The sequence below is a fragment of the Sparus aurata genome, chromosome 9, assembly GCF_900880675.1.
Source record: "Sparus aurata chromosome 9, fSpaAur1.1, whole genome shotgun sequence".
NCBI lineage: Eukaryota > Metazoa > Chordata > Actinopteri > Spariformes > Sparidae > Sparus > Sparus aurata.
In genome coordinates this window covers 3604528-3628200 of record NC_044195.1, presented here as the reverse complement: position 1 = coordinate 3628200, position 23673 = coordinate 3604528, and the positions used below count along the sequence as shown (strand labels likewise).

The 23673-nt window shown below is 40.6% G+C and overlaps 1 protein-coding gene across 3 annotated transcripts in view; it reads left to right on the top strand.

The window, feature by feature from the left end:
- fhip1b (FHF complex subunit HOOK interacting protein 1B) overlaps positions 1 to 23673 on the top strand; it is a 92952-nt gene that overhangs the window by 47582 nt on the left and 21697 nt on the right. For all 3 annotated transcript variants that reach the window (XM_030427659.1, XM_030427660.1, XM_030427658.1), the window contains one exon: positions 13949 to 14194. In XM_030427659.1, the coding sequence (XP_030283519.1) occupies positions 13949 to 14194 (246 nt within the window). The remainder of the gene's footprint in view (positions 1 to 13948; positions 14195 to 23673) is intronic.

Genomic DNA, 23673 nt, shown 5'->3' with positions numbered 1-23673 from the left:
CTGCTGTTGCTGCTTGGCACAAATGAATAATGTCTAATCCACCAACAAGAATGGATAATCAACAAATTTAACTGTAAACCAAACCACATGATGGAACATAGCACTTTATATTAGGGCTGGGCGATAAAACGTTCTCGATCATTTTCACGATAAAATTTCCACGAAAATGATAAATTTATGGCATTTATTTATTTTCTTGAGTTTGTTTTCCTCTTCCTAGAAAACACTACACCAACAGCCAATCGCACAGCAGAGAAGCAAATGGATGTGGTTGATGCATGTTTCTGGCCCCACCCACTCACAGCAACTCACTGTGACCACCTGTGTGTCGAGCTGATACAAGAAATGAGTGGTCAGACTCGCACAACCGAGTGCGAGGAAACTGACAAAGACGAAGAAATTGAACCAAAGAAAGGTCATACTACTTCAGTTATTTGGAAATAGTTCGGCTACCTGAAGTCTGGCAAAGGACAGACCAGCATTAGGTTCAATGTGTCAGCGACTACCACCAACCTCTTCCATCATCTCAACAGGTAGCGTCCCAAAGAAAACTCCGAAAGCATGAGTTTATGGTACTAGTGCAGTGCCCGTAGGAAATATGTATTCCTATAGAAAAGTGGGAGGTTAAGTAGCTTTTTCATGGATGGCCAAATGAGGCTGTGTTTGAAGGTGGGACGTCAGGGATATTTAGGTTTGTTGTGAAATCAAATATTCCAGGGTATAATTGGCCGTTTTTGACTATTTTTGATTTTGCTATTACATTTCACCTTAAAAACTATTTACTTGGTGTCATTATTTTCAGCACAACCTCACGTGTGACTGTACAGTTATTTTTTTATTTTGACAAACTGTATTAACACAATGGACCTAAAATCACAAAAAAACATAAAATCAGAGTAGAAAAAGTTAGATTTTTTTACTGTGAAAACCACAAATATGTTTAACAAACCATTTTTCATTACTTATAATGCAAATATGAATTGTTGTTTGTACATTTTTAAAAACTTATGCACAAATTTAGCAAAGATATATGTAACTATAATTTAAATGCAGGCAATGCTCAGGGCTCACTTAGCTCCTTCCAGCTCAATGAAGAGCTGCACTGCCTGCTCCACATTCAGCAGTCTCCTCATTGTTTTGACTCATTAAACAAAAAAACGACTCCACTACACACTTAACACACTACACCAAACACTACATAACACGCTAACTATACACTCCAAACACGCTAAATGTCACAAATCTCTCTAAACTCACTATCTCTCTCGCTGTCGCTGTCGCTGTCACCGTCACGGCTGCTGTCACTCCCAGAACTTCCCCCTGTTCCTCAGCAACCAAATCACGTGGTTTGCCGTTTAATTTTGTGATTGGTTGGTGTGGCGCCTTTTTCCACCAATAGGAAAGGGAGAAGCCCGTTTTGACCATTTCTTCCTGCACCAAACGCGCAGCGAACGTGACGGCAGTGTTCGTGAAAAAGCGTGGTGGACATTATTTATCATAAGTCCGGTTTTACTTGGCCTATCAACACGATTTAAAAACTGGTATATAGTTTGAACCAAGACTCACAGATGCTGTGTCTTGCTGCTACGTCATCTTATATTGGTCACATGACGCTGTGGTGTGCAGTGATTGGCTCTGGTGCACATGTGACTATGGCGGCTATAGTTAGCAATGCTAGCGGAATTGGTCAATCATTTATGAAATAATGTATTAACGGTATCATGCAGTCCAAACAAATGCGACGTTGCACACCCTTGAACCACGCAGCAGCTATGTGGAAACTCTCAGGTCAGTCTGATCCTGATCCGCAGAGATATTTGAGGCAAACACACACAGGCAGACAGAGATTCCTTGCTTTTATAGAGAGATAATGCTAGCGTCAGCCTCCCCGTAATTGGCCAACAGACCAGCCCCACTGCTTCTACTAGTTAAACTTCACTTCGACTACCAACAATCGCAGCTGCTTTTTCAGCCATTGCCCCATACGAGAAGAAACCGAAGCGATACAAAGACATAACAAGCGCAATTACGTACTGTACCACTAAAAATATGATGCCTATTAGCACAGTTTAAAAACAGGGCTTCAAGAAGCTAATGACAGTCAAGGATGCTAAGTTCACTCATCCAAACCTTATTCCCTCAGCTGTACACAGAGTGGAGGGTCAAGGTGTAGCAGCAGCTCAGAGATGATATGTGGTCTGGTCGCACGTCCGAACCAGATCAGGTCTTACAGAACAGGAGGCTAATGAAGCTGAACTGAACAACTACCTGCAAGCTCAAAAATGCGCAATATTCACAGAATACGGTAGCATAATCATCCTCAACATTTAACTTTTTATTTTATTTTATTTAATCAATGTTTAGTTCAGTATACTAACTCTAAAATGTTTGGGACATACACTACTAGTCAAAAGTTTGGACGCACCGTCTCATTTAATGGTTTTTCTTTATTTTCATGACTATTTACATTGTAGATTCTCACTGAAGGCATCAAAACTATGAATGAACACATATGGAATTATGTAGTAAACAAAAAAGCGTGAAATAACTCTAAATATGTTTCATATTTTAGATTCCTCCAATAGCCACCCTTTGCTTTGTTGACAGCGCTGCAAACCCTTGGCCGTCTCTCAATGAGCTTCATGATGTAGTCACCTGAAATGGTTTTCACTTCACAGGTGTGCCTTGTCAGGGTTCATATGTGGAATTTCTTGCCTTCGTAATGGGGTTGGGACCATCAATTGTGTTGTGCAGAAGTCAGGTTGGTACACAGCTGACAGCCCTATTTGACAACTGTTAGAATTCATATTATGGCAAGAACCAATCAGCTAAGTAAAGAGAAACGACAGTCCATCCCAAGTGCAGTCGCAAAAACCATCAAGCACTACGACGAACTGGCTCACATGAGGACTGCCCCAGGAAAGGAAGACCAAGAGTCACCTCTACTGCTGAGGATAAGTTCATCTGAGTCAAAAGCCTCAGAAATCGCAAGTTAACAGCACCTCAGATTAGAGCCCAGATGATCCCACACAGAGTTCTAGTAGCAGATGCATCTTACATCAACTGTTCAGAGGAGACTGCGCGAATCAGGCCTTTACGGTCAAATAGCTGCTAAAAAACCACTATTAAGGAAAAGCAACAAACAGAAGAGATTTGTTTGGGCCAAGAAACACAAGGAATGGACATGAGACCAGTGGAAATCTGTGCTTTGGTCTGATGAGTCCAAATGTGAGATCTTTGGTTCATCTGGTTTGCATTTAGTTGGACCATTTATTTTTCAACAGGACAATGACCCCAAACACACCTCCAGGCTGTGTAAGAGCGATTTGACCAAGAAGGAGAGAGGACCTGGCCTCCACAGTCACCTGGAGTGAAGGCAAAAGGGCCAACAAGTTCTCGGCATCTCTGGGAACTCCTTCAAGACTGTTTGAAAACCATTTCAGGTGACGACCTCATGAAGCTCATCGAGAGAATGCCAAGAGTGTGCAGAGCAGTATTAAAAGCAAAGGGTGGCTATTTTGAAGAATCTAAAATATAAAACATGTTTTGAGTTATTTCACACTTTTTTTGTTTACTACATAATTCCAAATGTGTTCACTCATAGTTTTGATGCCTTCAGTGAGAATCTACAATGTAAATAGTCATGAAAATAAAGAAAAAACATTAAATCAGAAGGTGTGTCTAAAGTTTTGACTGGTCGTGTATTTATCATTTTATTTATTCAGTGTTTAACATAAAGGCAATTTGTTTGGTTGGTTCTGTTAAATGTTAAATGTAGTATCTGTCAATAAATAATTGTATTTTATAAACCATAATTAACCTTCAGCTTTGTTTTGTGTGAGAATACTCTTAAAACTGTAAATTCAACATTATTATTATTGTTGAATATATATTGTGATAATTATCGACATCGATCGATATAAAACATATCGTGTTAACACTTTTGGCGAGAGAGAGAGCGAGCGAGAAAGAGAGCGAGCGCGCGCGAGAGAGAGAGACTTAGCAACCGGAGCGTTAACAGCAAAAACAGTGGTCTCCTGATTTATCTTTAATATGTAGTGTTTTTCGCGATGAAGTTGATGACAATACAAAGTAACCAACGATAACAATGAAGATGAACAGTCCAAGATACATTTGAGCGAAAGAATGAAGAATTTCCATCAACTTCAAGCAAAGAAAAAGGACCAAGATACAACTGCATCTGTCAGCTAAGTGCCAGTTAGCTAGCAGCTAGCAACCAACAGTAACTGCCACGGAACACTGCCTGATCAACCTGAGAGGACCAGTCCAAGTAAGTTAACCTACTAACTGAAGATAACTGAAGTTAATAACCGAGAAAAACAAGGAAAGCTGCACCAAGGAGAAGATTTTTCATTTTTATTTATTTTTTTTTTTTACCTCTAAGAAGAACACAGTCAGCCAGACAAAATGGTACAAGGCTGTGAGATACTGTATCCAAGCCACATCACAACTGTTAAGGCCAAAAAGACCTTCAAACTGAAGTCCTACAGGAGTCACCTGAGACAGTTATAGCAGACTTTACAATAACAGAAAAGGGCAAGGTAAAGTCCAACCTTCTTTTCTTCACACACAACCCAAAAGCATGGCATTCAACTTTCTTCGAAGCCTTCATGCATATAAAGAAGAATGGTATCAGCAAAGGAAGACAGATTACGGTTTATGAAGATGAAGACAAAACCTGCCCAGTGTTTACCATTAATATCTATAATAATGGTCTGTCTGAACAATTTTCAAAATAATTTCCAGAAAATGAAAGAGGAGGCTGAAAAGGAAGTAAAGGAAAGCTCAACATATTCAGTGGCAGACAGCACAAACAAGACAGAGAGCTTCATCATATCCAGCAACCCTTCAGTCCACTCCTAGATTTACCAACAATATAAAAACTATCAAAGAAGGACTCTCAGTGTTGGAGAGAGAATTCATGGAGTTCAGAGAGAAAACTATGGCCAGCCTAAATGAGAAAATCTTCAATAATCAACCAAACAATGAGACCCACACTCTGATTCTTCAGCAACGAGACCAAATCAGAGAACTACAACAGGCCATCAGAGAGCTGGAGGAGGATGACCAATCACTGAGAATGATGCTTCGGACAACAAGAGAGGACATCACCAATATCAAACAAAGCAGCACCAGACCAGCACTAGAAGAAGAGGTTCACCACCAACCCATAACGTCTACCTCTCCTCCTACATCTTGCTATTCAGATGCCATCTCCCCTCCATCTGAAATCAATCCTCCAAAAGCTCCCAAACCCCCAGCCTCCTCAATACCCCCTACCCCTCATTCTCCCAGCCCACTTACCCCTCCAAAGTCCCCAGACCTCTCTGCTGACCACAAGCCTAACAACAGACCCAGCAAGCCTACACACAAAGAAATATTGTTCCTCTGTGACTCCAGTAGGAAACACATCAATATGGCACGTCTATTCCCAGAGAAGAAATCTGTGAAACTTTGGAGCCCCACCACAGAGAAGGCCATGGAACACCTGTCCAGTGGATAGTTTACAGGTGTAGAAAATATCCTCATCCACACCGGCTCAAACGATCTCACCAGAAGAAATGGTGATATTCCCACAGCACTATGGCAGCTGGCAAAAAGAGCCATCGAGAACTTCCCAACTACAAAAGTAATGATATCCACATTACTTCCTCGCTCAGACATTCCCCAAATCATTATTCACACTATTAACGCAGAGATCACCAGGAGCTGTACTCATCTCCCTAATGTGAGTATAGCACAACACAGCAGAATAAGTTACCAACATCTGCATGATCACATCCATCTCAACAATGGTGGAGTAAAACTTTTTGCTAAAAAGATTAAAGAGACAGCTCTGAACAGAGAACGCTACCACCAGAACCACCGACAGCACCATGGGTACCCTCAAAGTCACCAGCAGCACCAGAGAGACCTCCATCAACTCCAGGAGCAGCAGAGGTACCCTCACATCCCCTCCCCCAAACCAGAAGAACCACAGTGACCAGCAGTCCCCAATGCAGCACCAGTGAGATCTTTCCCAACAGCACCAGAGACATCTCCAGCAGAAGCAGCAGCATCCCCACTATCAGCAGCGACACCAGGTCCAACAGCAGCAGCAACATCACCACTTTCAACAGCTACACCAGACCCAGCAGCAGCTTCCTAGACCACAGCTGCATACACCCGCACAGAGAGACTCCTACGCTGCTGTTGCTTCCAGAACAAAGGTTCCTTTAGAGCAAAATCAATTAAGAGACATTATCTACTCCTTTGTTACAACGTTAATAGGTTAAACCAACCATTTGGTACATTTTAAATCTGCTCTAGTACAGTACAAACTTTAATTCATTTAGATTTGGTCACATATTGAATACTTTGTTGTGAAGCACTACATTTTATAAATGAGAGAATAGCATCTTTTTCACTTAGCAGTTGGAATATTCAGGGATTGTACTCTTCAACCTTTGGATTGAAGACTTCACATCCTGAATTTATAGATAGTATAAATAACATTGATTTGATTATCTTACATGAAACATGGAGACATGATAACACTCCTTCAAATTGCCCAAGTAACTATAACGAACTGAGTCTGCCCTCCTTAAAATATCCCCACATAAAAAATGGACGACACTCTGGGGGAATAATTATTTGGTATAGACAGGAACATCACAATTATATATTACCAGTCAAAGAAGGGAAAACACATATCTGGCTGAAAATCAGCAGAAGACTTCTTGAAAAATCTTGATGTTTATCTGTGCACTATTTATTTACCACCTTCAAGCTCACCATATTACTCAGAAGGATATCTCCATGAAATTCAGAAAGAAATTCTTTACTTCCAATCACTCAGCTCCACATTGTTATGCGGAGCCTTCAATGCCAGAACTGGCAGAGAAATAGATTTTATTAATACAGATGGCAATAATCATTTTGATGTATCCCCTCTATACCAACCCTTCGTTACAACACATAGACATAGCTATGATAGTATAGTGAACAAGAGTGGAAAAGAAGTTTTACAAAGGTGCAAAGCCCTGGGATTGTACATAGTTAATGGTAGAACACGAGGAGACTCCCTGGGCAGGTTTACCTACTGCTCTGTATTGGGAAATAGTGTCATTGATTATGCAATCACAGATATCTGTCCAGAAAGTATAAGTGCATTCACATTTTTACCACAACGTCCCATATCAGACCACAATCAGATCACACTCTATCTGAAAAAAGCAGAGACCCATACCCAGAAACATGCCCCCGATGATAACCTGTTACCTCTCCCAAAACATTACAAGTGGACAGAGAAAAGTCTCACTGATTACACCAATTCATTTAACAACACTAATATACAAACCATGCTAGATAGTTTCCTATGTAACCAATACCTGCTAAACAAAGATAGCATAAATTTAGCCACTAAAGATTTAAATCAGATATTTATGAAACTAGCAAAAGAGTCTAAAATGATTTGAAATGGTTTGACAATGAATGCTCCCTTTTCAGAAAGCATCTCAGAAACCTGTTAAACAAGAAACATAACGATCCTGAAAACCAAGACCTACGCCATGAATACCACACAGCCCTGAAACAATATAAGAAAATGATCAACCAAAAAAAGACCAAATATACTGAAGTTGAATTAATCAAAATTGAAAAGGCAATAGTCCAAAATTATTTTTGGAACCTTGTGGAAAAAATTTAATTCAACCAAAAATGAAGATGGCATTAAAATTAAAGATGGCAATGTTTGGAAAAACTATTTCTCAAATGTATATCTAAATCCAGAAAACGATGGTTTAAACACACAGCAGATGTCCATAATTGACAAATTAAAATCATTAGAAAATGCAATAAAAGACAACCGAAATGCTTTGGACGGTCTAATTACAATTGAGGAGCTACAAGAAAAACTTGCTGATCTAAAAAATGAAAAGACTTGTGGCATCGATGGTATCAGGACAGAAATGCTGAAATACAGTAGTAATAAACTTAAACTGGCTATACTAAAATTATTTAACTTGGTGTTAAAAAGTGGAATTTACCCTACAATTTGGAACAAAGGATTGATTACTCCTATCTTTAAAAGTGGAGACAATCTAAATCCTAATAACTATAGAGGCATTTGTGTAAATTCTAATTTAGGGAAACTATTTTGTAGCATACTGAATTCAAGAATAATGTCCTACCTCACTGATAGTAATGTATTAAGTAAATCACAAATTGGCTTTATACCCAAACATAGAACAACAGATCACATATTTACTCTCCGCACTCTAATCCAAAAACATGTACATCAAAAAATAAAGGGAAAATATATGCTTGCTTTGTTGATTTCAGGAAAGCTTTTGATTCAATTTGGCACAATGGTCTTTTCTATCAGTTACTCAGAAATGGTATTGGAGGCAAAGTGTATGATCTAATTAAATGGAAATACTCAGAAAATGAGTGTGATATAAAAATTGGAAAGAAAAGAACTGATTTCTTCAGTATCGCGGAGTCCATCAAGGTTGTAATATGTCCCCAACACTTTTCAATATATATATTGACCAATTAGCAAAACTACTTGAAAACTCCCCAGCCCCAGGACTTGACCTGGAGGGGAAAGAAGTCAAGTGTCTGTTTTATGCAGATGACCTCCTATTGTTATCACAAACAGAACAAGGAATGCAAGAATATCTGGACATACTCCTAATTATTGTATAAATTGGGCAATCAGAGTAAACCTAGATAAAACTGAAATTATAATATTTCAAAAGAAAGCAAGATCACAATCTAAAAAGTATCAGTTTACTTGGGGAGAGACAACACTGAGTCACACAATGGAATACACTTACCTTGGCCTAACTATCACTGCGTCGGGTCGTTTTGTTAAAGATGTGAGTTCACTAGCAGATAAAGCCCGTAGAGCATATTACAGTATACGAAAAGTTCTATTCAAATTAAACCCCCCAATTAGGATCTGGCTTAAAATTTTCCAAAGTGTTATTGAACCAATCCTCCTATATGGAAGTGAAGTTTGGGGCCCGTTAATTAAACAAGAGCACTGGGACTCAAACCCTGCTGAAAAAGTGCATCTTGAATTCTGCAAAAACATCCTCAGAGTCCACAGAAACTGCCCAAACCACGGCTGCAGAGCAGAGCTGGGCCAGTTCCCCCTCTTCATTAAAATCAAAAAGAGAACTATTAAATTTTGGAACCACTTGATAGAGTCTGATGTAGACTCATACCAGCACAGAGCGTACTTGGAGCAGCAGGGCTGTCTGAACCCAGATAATAATACCTGGAATGGGACAAATGAGGAAATCAGATGACTCAAAATGACACTACAAAAATAATTCCATACTCACAAATAAAACAAATAGACAAAGATAATAAACAAAAATATTGCCAACAATGGAAAACAGAAACTCAAACATCAATAAATTAGAATGTTATAATTTACTGGACAGAGAATTCCAATTGGCCCAATATTTAACCCAAATAAAAAAAAGGAAAAAAAAGAAAAGACAAACCCTTACAAAATATAGACTCAGCCACCATAAACTCGCCGTTGAAACTGGTCGCCATAAAAGAGAATGGCTAGAAAGATCAAAAAGAACCTGTATGCACTGTGACACTGGAGAAGTAGAGACAGAAACTCACTTCCTCACCCTCCAACGAGATAAAATAATCCAGATCCTTCTGGGAGAAGACAGCTCTGCTGTAGAACTTGCAGGAGAATACATCACTGCATGTCACACATTAAGAAATGTTTCAATGTAAGACTGTAATGACTCATTTATTTCTGTTTATTGATACTATCATTATTCTCATCATCACTTATTATTTTATTATTGTTTATTATTTTACACACACACACACACTCACACAGAAACATGCACACGAAAACACACACACACAATTATTTTCTTATTTTATTTTTCTTAAATTTTACTCTATTTATATATGTATATATTAACTTATGAAGTGTATTTTTGTACTGTTTAATTGACTCTTTATGCTTTAGCAACATAGTCTCTGTGACATTCATGCAAATAAAGCGAATTGAATTGAATTGAAGAGAGAGAGAGAGGGAGGGAGGGAGATGGATGGATGGATGGATGGATAGATGGATAGATAGATGCTGGATACTTTTCTCAACACCCAGTATCAGCCTGAAAGGGAAGACATAAATCTGGCCACACATCACTTAAACACAATATTTATTCAATTGGCTAAAGAATCTAAATTAAAAATCTCACAAACTAAAAAATCCAGTATGAAACAAAAAGAGCGATGGTTTTGATAAAGAATGTGCTATATCCAGACAAAACCTGAGAAAACTGTCAAACAGAAAACACAGGAACCCAAGTGACCTAATGGGACGGCTTGAATATGTCCAAGCTCTGAAAGATTACAAAAGACTCCTTCATGTGAAAAGAATGCATTATATGGAGGGAGAACTCAACAAAATTGAAAAAGCTATAAATGAAAACACCTTTTGGAAATTATGGAAAAACATGAACAGAAACCCATGTACAGAGACTAACCCAATTCAAAATAGCAGAATCTGGAAAAATTACTTTGATGACCTCTATAAAAATCCAGAGTGTCACGGTCTGACTCCCCACCAAATTTTAACAATAGACAAACTGAAAGAACTAGAAATGACAGTGAAGGACACCCAGTGTGCCCTTGACTACCCCATCACCATTAAAGAAATACAGCACAAACTCAAAACCCTTAAAAATGGAAAAGCTTGCGGTATAGACAGCATTAACTCAGAGATGCTGAAACACAGTAATTTAAAATTCCAACGTGCCGTGCAAAAACACTTCAACCTGGTGTTGGCTGCTGGATATTACCCCAGTGTTTGGAATAAAGGTCTCATTTCTCCTATATTTAAAAGTGGAGACAACAACCCCAGCAATTACAGGGGCATCTGTGTTAACAGCAACCTGAGTAAACTCTTCTGTAGCATCCTTAACTCCAGATTAATCACATATCTCACTGATCATCATATTCTGTGTAGAAGCCAAATTGGCTTTTTACCCAATCATCAAACATCTGACCACATCTACACTCTCCATACACTCATCCAACAGCATGTTCACAAAAAACACAAAGGAAAGATGTTTGCATGTTTTGTAGATCTAAAAAAGGCTTTTGACACAATTTGGAACAAAGGGTTATTTTTACAACTTCTACAAAATGGAATTGGGGGTAAAATATATGATCTCATCAAATCCAAATATTCTGACAACCAGTGCTGTGTCAAAATTAGAAACAAAAGAACAGAGTTCTTCAAACAAGGAAAAGGGGTGCATCAGGGGTGCAACCTGTCTCCTACTCTGTTCAAGATATATATCAATAAATTGGCCACTCTTCTTGAACAGTCCCCAAGCCCAGGATTAGATCTACAAGGCAAAGAATTCCTCATGTATGCAGATGACCTGGTTCTACTGTCCCCAACAGAACATGGTCTACAGCAGAACCTCTCTCTGCTGGAGACGTTCTGTCAAAACTGGGCGGTAGATATCAACCTTGATAAAACCAAAGTCATGTTATTCCAAAAAAAGGCCAGGCTACAGGAATCCAAACATGTTTTCAGGGTAAGAGGGACTTCACTTCAGCATACAATGGAATATAATTATCTAGGCATCATCATCAGTGCATCCGGCAGCTTTGACAAAGCAATAAATTCCCTCACAGAAAAGGCACGCAGGTCCTACTATAGCATCAAAAGCTCACTATATAAATTCAATCCCCCAATTACAATTTGGCTAAAACTATTTAACAGTGTAATCAAACCCATACTTAAGTATGGAAGTGAAGTGTGGGGACCTCTAATTACCCAGAGGCACACCTCATGGGACACAACACCCACAGAGAAATTTAACCTTCAATTCTGCAAGGAAATCCTCAAGGTCCACAGAAACTGTCCAAATCATGAATGTAGAGCAGAGCTGGGACACTTCCCTCTCTCTCTACACATGATCAAAAGGTCAATTAAGTTCCAGGTTCACTTAACACAAGCTGATCCTGATTCTTATCACCACAGAGCCTTTCTCAGTAACGGCCTCTGTCCAGAAACAGACCCTCTGAGAAACACCAGAGAAACCTGCCACCTCAAAATCCAAGACCTCCAAAATCTCTCCAAAACTCACCTAGCATCTATAGACAAAAACAACAAAATGACTTACATTGACAATTGGAAGAATTAAATTAAATCCATCAATAAATTAGAATGCTATCGCTTACTGGATAGAGAATATTCTCCAGCACAATATCTGGTCAGCATAAAAAACCCCAAACAGAGACGCACATTAACAATGTACAGACTCACCGACCATCAACTACAGGTTGAAAAAGGTCAGCATCAGAAAGAATGGAAGCCCAGAGCATTAAGAGTATGTAAACACTGTTCTTCAGGAGAAATAGAAACTGAAGCCCATTTTCTCCTCTCCTGCCCCCTGTACCAAACTGAGAGAGAGGCTTTCCTCCAGCAGATAACTGCAGCAGATCCATCATATCAGGGAAATGTGATCAACTGATAAAAGTATGTCTGGGAGAAGATCCACAATTTATAAAATTAGCTGCACAATATGTAACACTCTGCCATGATGCTAGAGAAACACACGAATGCTGATCAGAACCATTATTGCTATAGTATAATATTGTTGTTTTTATTATTATTATTATCATGATTTAATATGAACTATATGTGTGTATATGTTTTTCATTGTATATGACAACTTGTAAATGCCTAATGATACCCAATCTTATTAATCCTTTCACTCACACATTATTCTCTTTATTTTTTAAGTTTCATTTCATTTATTTGTATTTTAACCTATGAATTGTATTTTTTGTTTTGTATAGTTGATTCTTGATGCTTTGGCAACATAGTTCTCGTAACATTCATGCAGAGAGAGAGAGAGAGAGAGAGAGAGAGAGAGAGATAGGGAGAGACAGAGAGAGACAGAGAGAGAGAGAGATTTTAGTAAATTATTGTAAATGTGCATCCGGCTGTTGTGTGGAACTACATGTTTGGAGCTTTGGTCTACATGCAGGCCGCTCTACTGTTAGAGCCATGTTGTGACGGTCCCAACGCTCTGGTGTTAAAGAGCTGGCTCAGTTATTTTCAGCTCATCATCCGTCAAGCAGCTTCAGTCTAACTAACTAACAGGCTAGACCAAATCCCTCCTCTCTGCCCACTCTATCTGCCTGTGTAATTTCCCACATTCTAATCAGCTGTGTTTGACGTTTTTAGAAGGAGCAACTGTAACAACAGTATTTACTTTGTGGTACCTAAAGCCGTGCTCACCACAACCACATCCTGCAGTCTCAGTGAATAGCACTTTTTTAAGAAACTTTTTGATTAAGGAATGTTTGCCTTTGCTTAGCTGGGTAAAAGTTTCAGGTTCCTACATAATTTATTTTCACTGGTCCAGCAAGAGAAAATACGGCTTAATAAATGTAATCAGCTTGTTTCAAAAACACTTGGTTAAATAAGGGCTTTTAACTAGACTGTAAAATGGACACTTTTCCATCTATTGGGAAAATACTGGGAAGTCATTTTGGTTCAACTCCCTACTCAGAATGGTAACAGATAAATTAGATGTTGTACGTATTTCTAGAGTCACTGGTATGAAAATTAAGTGTGTTTCAGCCAAGAAACAAGAGAACACTGACAAGTACAAGAACTTGATATATTTACATGCAATGTCTGGGACCAGAACACACGGTAAGGTAAGACTACGGTCTGTATTTGGTTGGTTCAGCTCTCATTTGGTATGAAGGTTTTTTTACCCCATGTTACAAAATTGAATTATCTGCAAAAAACCATTGTTCTTTAGGTATACACAAATTATTACCTGTGAGCTTTCCAGACTCTTAACAACCTCCTGATCCACTGTGGCTGTTGAGAGTCAGCGGTCTTATCTGAAGCCTGTCTTCTCAGGTGCTGGCGACTGGCCTCAGTGCTCTCTACTCTTCTCTGCCAAGGAAGATCGAGGTGCGAGGAGATGACTGGCATGCCCTTCGGCGAGAGGACTGGATGTGCGTATCATCACTCGTGCTGTTCATGAACTCACTGGAATTCTGCAACGCAGTGGTGCAGGTTGCTCATCCCATGGTCCGCTTCCAGCTCCTGGACTACCTCCACAACGGCTTTCTTGTACCTGTCATGGGCCCTGCACTGCATAAGGTAGGATGGGTGGAAGAAACAAGATCGAGTTTACTCTGGATAATCAAAGACCTCCCTGTTACCAGTTTACAGTGGAACCATTTTTATTTTAGAAAATGGCTCTTTGCATAGCCAAACCCCAATAAGGATGTCTGGGAAAATGGTAATTGTTTGGGTTGATTTGGATAAACTGACCCTGTAAGTAAAACAAATGCATATTGACCACTTGGTTATGGTCCTTCTTGTATACGATTAACATTATCCCTCAAAATTATTAGAATTGCTATGATAATAAAAGTGATTAACCCCCCCTAAGTCCATCGCCGGCTTTGGCCTGGGTCAGCACCACACATGACAATGTAGATGTTTACACTTGTGTGAATATGGCATTTTATACCACAGTTCCACAGTTGAGTCATATAGTTTCTTTTAGGTAAACCATGACCACCAGAAATGATCATTTCTTCAGATCTACCTGAATAGTAAACTGAAGAGATTGGGAAAAAGTGATCAGAGGGTTCAGTGATCCAAACAATTAAAAAGGATTTTTCATCAAAAAAAATCCATATTTGTGTAAATTGTCCTTGCTCTCTGTCATGACACTTAATTTGCAAAACAAAACAAAAATCTACTTTGGCGAGGGGACATGTTTTCTCTTCTTCCTGACCAGTGTTCTTGGTTTGTTCTCATTATGTTGCTGCCTACACCATGAAAGTGACGGAATCCCTTTCTCTTAATTTTTCACCCCGGGACAGCCCCTGGAGCGCAGCAAGCACTCCGAGCTTGAAAGGCCAAGCTTGGAGTGCTTGTCATGTATCGTTCACAGCGATGCTAGAACGAGTTGTTGTTTGTTTTCATCATACCAGTCATCCATGCTTATAGCCAACCATTTTAATTTTCCAACGATGATACGCATAATTAGTTAGGTTGCATTTGAGCCAAGCTATTTTAGCCAAGGACGTTATATTTTCAATCTATTACTGTGCGGTGTTAACCATTTATGCAAGAATCATGTGTCAATTCTCAACATTGCCATCTGTGTGAAAGTTAGAGATGCAAAGAGGGGGGACATTTTCGCTGCACCTCTAGCTGTTTTTAGAGAGAGCACCAAGCCGCCAATTTGCCCGTCCTTTTGGCGGCTCGGTCCGTGGTTTTTGAAAGAGGGCGGCAAATTGGGGGTCTGATTTGGTCTGACGATTTGCCGCCTCGGAGGGTACACTTATTTCCGCCTCGCCTGCCATCTAAATCTGAGGCGTCAATGTGCCGCCCCTGCGTAAGATGGGCGGAGGTGTTGATGACCTGCACTGTTGTGCGACCCACAGCCGGGATTTTAAAAACCAGGAAACAGCTGATCACAGAAGTCAGTCCATCACTTCATCGATGGACATTAAGATGAGCAACTGGACAGGTGCTGAGATCCAGGAGATGCTAGCGTCTCCTCGGTCTCTGTAACTGTCTTTGTTATCCGCTTGTTGTTGAAGCGGTAAACTAGGAACGGTCGCTACTTTCAAATTAAAAGCCCTGCGCTAAGAACCCAGTTCTAAACTCTAATGGGGTGCAATGAAAAGCTCTTATTTTGAAGACAGATTCGTTGTCATTGTTCACAGCCCAACTTCGAGCTTCACGTCACATGTTTACGCCTACCTCAGAGGCGGCTTTTGGAAAAGGAGGAATATTACGCCTCCGTTTTAGAAAGACAGGCCGGCACATTGCCGTCCTTACCTTGGAGCAAATGTGCCGCCTTTTCTATCTAAAAAGGGCTTGAGATGCCACCTCCGGTGGCAGATCAGAGCCGCAGCAGAGAATGGATGTGTGGATCAGGGGTCTCTCTGTCTGATGTTGTTCACAGTCTGACAGCTAAACAAATCCTTCACTCATCAAATAAAAGAGAAATGCACGACACAATGTAACTGGTAGTTTCTTTTGGAAGCCATTTGAGGAAAAAAATACAGCAGTTATACACGTAAAAGTGTTTGCATCCTGTCTGTCCTACCGACACTTCGACATTTCTGTCCCTAGCCCGACCGCTCCTGCAGTTGAATGGCAGTGATTATGTGATGCAATTCAGAGGCAAAACTTAAACTCAACGTGTCTTCTTACCTACTGCTATTGTGTTATTGTACTTACTGTCTCTGTCAACTTGAAAAAAATCTTCACAACTGTGACCCAACCTAACCGAGAAGGTGAACTTTCCCAAAGAAAATGGCATCCCTCTCCGCAAGTGAGACCCCTAACCTGGAGGAAACAAGTAAACCGCTTGGTTCAGTGTAAAGAAACAACAGCAGAGAAAAGGCGAGCCTTCTATGTGAGAGTCTCCATGAAAAGGGCTAGAAAGAAAAACTTGCTGAAAATATTTTCTCGCCTTTGTATTGCTATTGAGTATTTTTGCACATGTTTTGACCCGGTTTGACCAGAACAAGGCCATGGAGAGATATAGTTGTATAGTATAGCAGGGCAAAAAAATGTATGTGCAATGATTTTGGCGCACAGTGTGCGAGTAAAGGTCACAAATTACCATCACAACCTATTTTATCTGCGATTGTTCAATAACTGCAATCCTCTGGCTACAAAGCACCAATCACAGTAGTTTTCCGTAATGACGCAACCAGTGTCACGCGAGAGGTGACAAGTCAACGAAGGGAAAAAACAGAGTGAACTGCTGGTAACTGGAAGAAGAAACAGAAGAAGGAGAGTGCGAAAGCAGGATGAAATCAATTGAGTATTTTTTTAAATGGAAGTGAGAGGAGCACAGTGAGAAGGAGGAATCGGGAGATAAGTCAGGAGAGAAAGAGGGGGAACCGAAAAAACTGGAAGGTCGCATTGATACGGTGGAAGTTGTGGAAGCTAGCTCTAGCCTTGATGTTGACGCCATGGCGGCTACCGAAGACCCTGTCCCCGCTGCCCCACTGTCTGGATAAACTGACCCTGTAAGTAAAACAGATGCATATTGACAGCTTGGTTATGGTCCTTCTTGTATAAGAAGACCCTGCCCCGGCTGCCCCACAGTCTGGAGGAAGAACCTACAAATTCAACATAAACTGGCTCAAAACTTTCCCGTGGCTTCAATATGAGAACCAAGTGATGTTCTGAGATCGCCGACCTCATGACACACAGCTGTTGAAGCTGAAGGCAGCAAACTATTTGGCCGTGCTGATTATTGGAGACACTGACATATCCAACACCAAGTGTGAAATTGTTCATGTGTGTCTGTTGGAGAAAGGGAAGCCAGTCACTCCTGGTCGGACACAGCCTCTGAAACACTCCCATGCCATTGGTAAGTTTTTTCTAGATTTTATATTTTATTATGCAATTTATAATTCTTCTAAATAAAGAATGTGAATTTGTGTCATAGTTGTATAGAAGAGTATTTTATTCTCTTGCTGCTGCTATCGTAAACGTTTTATGTGCTGTCTCGTTTCCATGACACCTACTACAATAACCATGAGCCTCAGCGATCTTCAACCAATCAAAAACAACAACAACAACTGATTTACGAAGTCACATTGTAGTAGTCAGTGACACGCAGAGTTTATGGTTTATGGTTAAAGTTCATGTGCAGCACCCAAGCCATTTTCGGCACCACCTAAACTGAACAAATGTAAAATCAACGTGTAGAGCATCAAAACAACAAAATGACTGCTTAGATAAAATTTGATCATTTTTCATTATTATTCAATTTGAAGGATAGAATTTGGTTTGCTAGACATAAGTGATATTTAGTATCCTCTGTTTGGTTTTAGTATGTTGGTGGTGAGAGTTTAAATGAAATTGAAAGAGGTTGTTTTTCCATAGAACATCCTGGAGTTGGTGCAGATGATGCTGGTGCTGCCCATCTCAGCTGCCCAGTGTGAAATGGGGTTTTCTGCCCAGAACTGGATAAAAACCTCCACAAGAAGTTCCCTCGGAGTCTCCACTACAGAAGACTTGATAAGGATCAGCCTGCAGGGCCCCTCCATTGAGGTGTTTGATCCTACTCCTGCAATGGAAAGCTGGCTGCGTTCTAAACATCCAAGGCGGCCAACATACAAAAGCACTTGGGCAACTGACATCCTTTGTGTTTAGTACACATTGGATACAAAATGAAATGAAAAAAAATGAAATCACTGTAAATTTAAGATTGCTTTGTGCTACCTGAAATGAAAAAAAAAAAAACGGCCTAGTCTACTCAATGATGCCAGAACTTGTTTTACAGTCGAGAACAGGCCCATGAAAACACATTAATTTAGGGGAAATAATTAATTGTAATTAAAGTAAAGCATTAGCATAATTGGAATGCATTTCAGTGACTGAACTGTAAAATGTACAGAAACCACAATTGTTAAACATTTATTCACTAATCTACAGACAAAGACGTGACAACAACAAAACAGACAAAAATATGGTGATGAAAAACTAAACAAAGAACAAAGAGGTTTGGGGTTTTAGAGCAGTAAATGTAAATAGAACTGTATTCATTTATTTCCTTGTTGAACACCGCAACACAATAGAACTCTTAGCATCGCACTTAGCATCTAAGTGCCTTTTTTCTCTTTTTTTTTTTGAAAAATTTAGGTCAGCTGACTACCTGAATTTACTGAATGACTAGGTTTTTCCATCAGTGGGTTTTTTCTTTCCTGGTGACACAGGAATATTTCAAGAATACTTACTAGAGTGCCTAAAAGACGTTAAGGCATGGATGGCTTTTAATTTTTTAAACTTAAATGAAGAAAAAAACTGAGGTCATGGTGTTTGGTCCTAGTCGAGCCTGTGGTGTCTCTTCTATAGACCTGGGCTCTCTGCAGCCATATGTAAAACCCATAGTCACAAACCTTGGTGTAAAAATGAACAGTGATTTTAAACTTGATAAACAGATAAACTCAATAGTTAAAACTAGAGATGCACCGATCAGGATTTTTGGGGCCGATCACCGAAAGCAGTATCTGCCGATCCCGATATTGCAGATCACCGATCACAGCGTCACTTACACAACATTGACATTGTATTATTAAGTATAAAAATTAGGAGATGAGAAGGTATCATGAATTGACCACCGTTTTATTGCAGGCTGAGGCAATGTGCAATATTTCACACTCTAGAGACTCGTAGAGACAACTTGGACTCAGCTTACATAGAGTAACTGTAGCTTACTAGTGGGAATGCATGCAGTCAGGGTGGGAATTTCATCATTTTAGGGGCAAGTCCATTTGGCCTTGACTTTTGTTTTCAGGGGCACCAAGGCCACATGACAGGGCACAAAGGCCACTGAGTAAAATGTGTTGATTTACCTTTCAGACTGATACCATAACATCCTTATTTATAATAAAGACATGGATTGTGTATTAAAACATTTTTTAATACCAAAATCAAGTTAAAGTTACATTAGAAAGTAGTTTTTGTTAAGTAGGGTTAGGGTGAGGTGGGTTTTGTGACACCACACTGAGTATTAGTGTTATTGAATATTTCTCCCAATAGAAATTCCCCAAAATTATGGCAAAGCACATTTTTTCCAAACAAATAATTGTAGAATAACCAGCAGGAGACCACTGATGTGTGGAGTGATTTTGGTGGCACTACACTCTGAATAATAGTGAAGTTATTAAATGTTTTGTAGTTTCTCTTTTCGGTGTTGCACTTTGTAGACGGTCCCTGCGCCCTCGGCTCACAGACGGCTGATCATACAGACCCGGAGGACCGCTGGTTTTGATAAAAAATACGGTTGTAGCTCGTTGTCTACCTTACTACGGTAGGAAAGAGCCGCCGTTGTTTGTGTTTTAACAAGGTTTCACTTATGAGTTATTGATCCGGGAAGTTCGAAATCTGTGAATATATTTCCAACTTTACTGGACTAAATCCTACCACATAAGTCAGTTACGTATCATGTCAAGACCGGCTGCGCTCGCTTTCGCAACTGTGCTGTAAGTTTCGTACTTCTGTTTTGAGACGCTGCTGCTGTTTGAGAGGCTTTCACGTGAGATCATCGTGATGATGAGACTCCACCTGCGCGAACCGCGGACTCACTTAAGTTACTGTGAGTGACTACTGTGCACTCAGGTGGCTGTAATTAAAGGCAAGCTCGCTACGCTGACCGGGGCCGGGCCAGGGGCACAGAGGCCACTGTGGCCGTACGATTAGTTTTTTTTTCACGGGGCATCAAGGCCAAAGTGCGGGGCAACGGCGGCCATGAAATTCCCTCCCTGCATGCAGTTAATGCACTGTCTTTATACTAGGGGTGTCAACGTTTACAATTTTTTCTACACGTGTAAACGGGGCTTCTAACCGACGTGTACCCGGTTACACGTCGGAGATTTATGATCTCTTTCTATCGCAGTTGCGGTAGCACCGATGCCAGCAGCAGTCTCTCCCTCCAACTTGTTTGGGTGTTTCCATCGCAGGTGGTTTAGCATGGATCCTGTGCTGTTGTTGGAAGCCAACTTTGCCTGACATAGCCTACACTCAACTTGATTTCCACTGGCAGTTTGTTCAAAAAACACACAGTGCTCCGCTTGTTGACCGCCGCCATCGTGTCCCCCAGTCAACTTGAAGTGACGTGACGCGACACTGGCTGTGGCTGCGGGTTTTTTAAAACATTTTTTAATACCAAAATCAAGTTAAAGTTACATTAGAAAGTAGTTTTTGTTAAGTAGGGTTAGGGTGAGGTGGGTTTTGTGACACCACACTGAATATTAGTGTTATTGAATATTTCTCCCAATAGAAATTCCCCAAAATTATGGCAAAGCACATTTTTTCCAAACAAATAATTGTAGAATAACCAGCAGGAGACCACTGATGTGTGGAGTGATTTTGGTGGCACTACACTCTGAATAATAGTGAAGTTATTAAATGTTTTGTAGTTTCTCTTTTCGGTGTTGCACTTTGTAGACGGTCCCTGCGCCCTCGTCTCACAGACGGCTGATCATACAGACCCAGAGGACCGCTGGTTTTGATAAAAAATACGGTTGTAGCTCGTTGTCTACCTTACTACGGTAGGAAAGAGCCGCCGTTGTTTGTGTTTTAACAAGGTTTCACTTATGAGTTATTGATCCGGGAAGTTCGAACCTGTGAATATATTTCCAACTTTACTGGACTAAATCCTACCACATAAGTCAGTTACGTATCATGTCAAAACCGGCTGCGCGCGCTCGCTGTGCTGTAAGTTTCGTACTTCTGTTTTGAGACGCTGCTGCTGTTTGAGAGGCTTTCACGTGAGATCATCGTGATGATGAGACTCCACCTGCGCGAACCGCGGACTCACTTAAGTTACTGTGAGTGACTACTGTGCACTCAGGTGGCTGTAATTAAAGGCAAGCTCGCTACGCTGACCGGGGCCGGGCCAGGGGCACAGAGGCCACTGTGGCCGTACGATTAGTTTTTTTTTTCACGGGGCATCAAGGCCAAAGTGCGGGGCAACGGCGGCCATGAAATTCCCTCCCTGCATGCACTTAATGCACTGTCTTTATACTAGGGGTGTCAACGTTTACAATTTTTTCTACACGTGTAAACGGGGCTTCTAACCGACGTGTACCCGGTTACACGTCGGAGATTTATGATCTCTTTCTATCGCAGTTGCGGTAGCACCGATGCCAGCAGCAGTCTCTCCCTCCAACTTGTTTGGGTGTTTCCATCGCAGGTGGTTTAGCATGGATCCTGTGCTGTTGTTGGAAGCCAACTTTGCCTGACATAGCCTACACTCAACTTGATTTCCACTGGCAGTTTGTTCAAAAAACACACAGTGCTCCGCTTGTTGACCGCCGCCATCGTGTCCCCCAGTCAACTTGAAGTGACGTGACGCGACACTGGCTGTGGCTGCGGGTTTTTTAAAACATTTTTTTATATCAACGTAACATTGTGCCCCATTCATCTATTATGTATGCGGATAACTGCGCTAGTGGGAACATTTAATTGTATAGTTAGTTAATGTTATTATCTGAAGCTTTCAGGCAACATTATCTTACTTTCACTTTTAAAAATTGCGCCGTCCAATTTTCCTTCGGCCGTCGGTATCAATTTATAGCGGGTCGGCTCTGGTACGGAATGTAATCTATGCTACTGTCGAAAAACAGGTCGGATGCAGTGACCCGTGCAGGTCTCTGCTCTAAGTGACCATTTTAATCCTCTAGCCAATTATCAAGCTAAATATCCAACATGCTAGTTAACGTCAAAGACTGTAGTGGAAGACGACGGTAAAATATTTCCACTAGATTTATTTATGCCTGAATTTTTAAGGTGTTGAGGCTTTTATTTTGCCGTGGCGGTGCGCCACAGTAAATTACATGTAGAGGAAACCCTGAATAGTATATATATTGATGAGAAATGAACAAGGAGGAGGAGGAGGAAAAAAAAAGACGTGTAAACGGTTATTGATTTTTCTAAACGGTTATGATTTGTTATCCGTGTACCCGTTTACACATGTAGACGTTGACACCCCTACTTTATACTTAAACGTCATCTGATCGGCCTGATGTGATCTATTTTGAGAACTCCGATCAAAACCGATAGGGTTATTATCGGCCGATTGCGATCGGTTGCCGATCGATCGGTGCATCTCTAGTTAAAGGAGTCATCACCCGGAAATCGCAATTTCTCTCGTTAAATCATGCATATTGGTGTTGGACCTCTGTTGAAACTTGCCTGAAAAGCTGGAGTTTGAAAGTGGCTTATTTTTTTCGCTTTGGCTCTTTTTCTGAACAGGAATAGCGCACAGTAGTGCGCGTTCCTAAAGCATGAGATTTTGACTCTGCTCCTGTGGTGACGTTACCACAGGAGGCTACTTGCATAAGCATTGGCTCACAGCCGTCCTCAGCCAGAGTGAGCACGCTGAATCTGCTTATTTCTCTGTCATTTTCACGCCATACATCGTGACTGCCAGCATTAAAACTCTGGTCTTACATGTAAAACACAAGTGTGAAAAGTAAGAAGGAAAAAAAAAGGATTTACCATTCAGAGACATCCTGCTGTTAACGTGTCTCTTCCACCGTCTCTGCCTCTTCACTCTCCCGTTCGGTTTCCGACTCTGGCTCGTACATAAATGCCTGAATTCCGTAAGGTTCGTCATTTAGTGTGTGCGCCATGACAGGGGGCTGTTTATGTTTTGGAGTCTGTGTGTGCATGCAGGCTAGCCCCCCATTCCGGCTCTGTCCTTCCTGCGGCCAATCAACGCGCGCCTCATTACATATTAATACAATGCACATCCGGACCGGTCAAAACCTTGCGCATAACCTCGCGCGAGAAAGTCGCGGTATGAAAAAGTGTCAGAACAAGCTCTATGTTTGATTTTTGTTGATTTTGTTTTTTCTAATAAGTTTTAAGAATTGATCCAAAGCGATCCAAGAGGGACTGGATATGTAAAAAACCAGGTGATGACTCCTTTAAAACCAGTTTTTATCATTTAAGGCTTTTATCTAAAATTAAATCTGTTGTATCTTTTAATGATTTTGAGTGCGTGATTCATGCTTTTATCTCGACCCGTTTGAACTACTGTAATGCACTTTACACTGGTATTAACCAGGCCTCCCTCGCTCGCT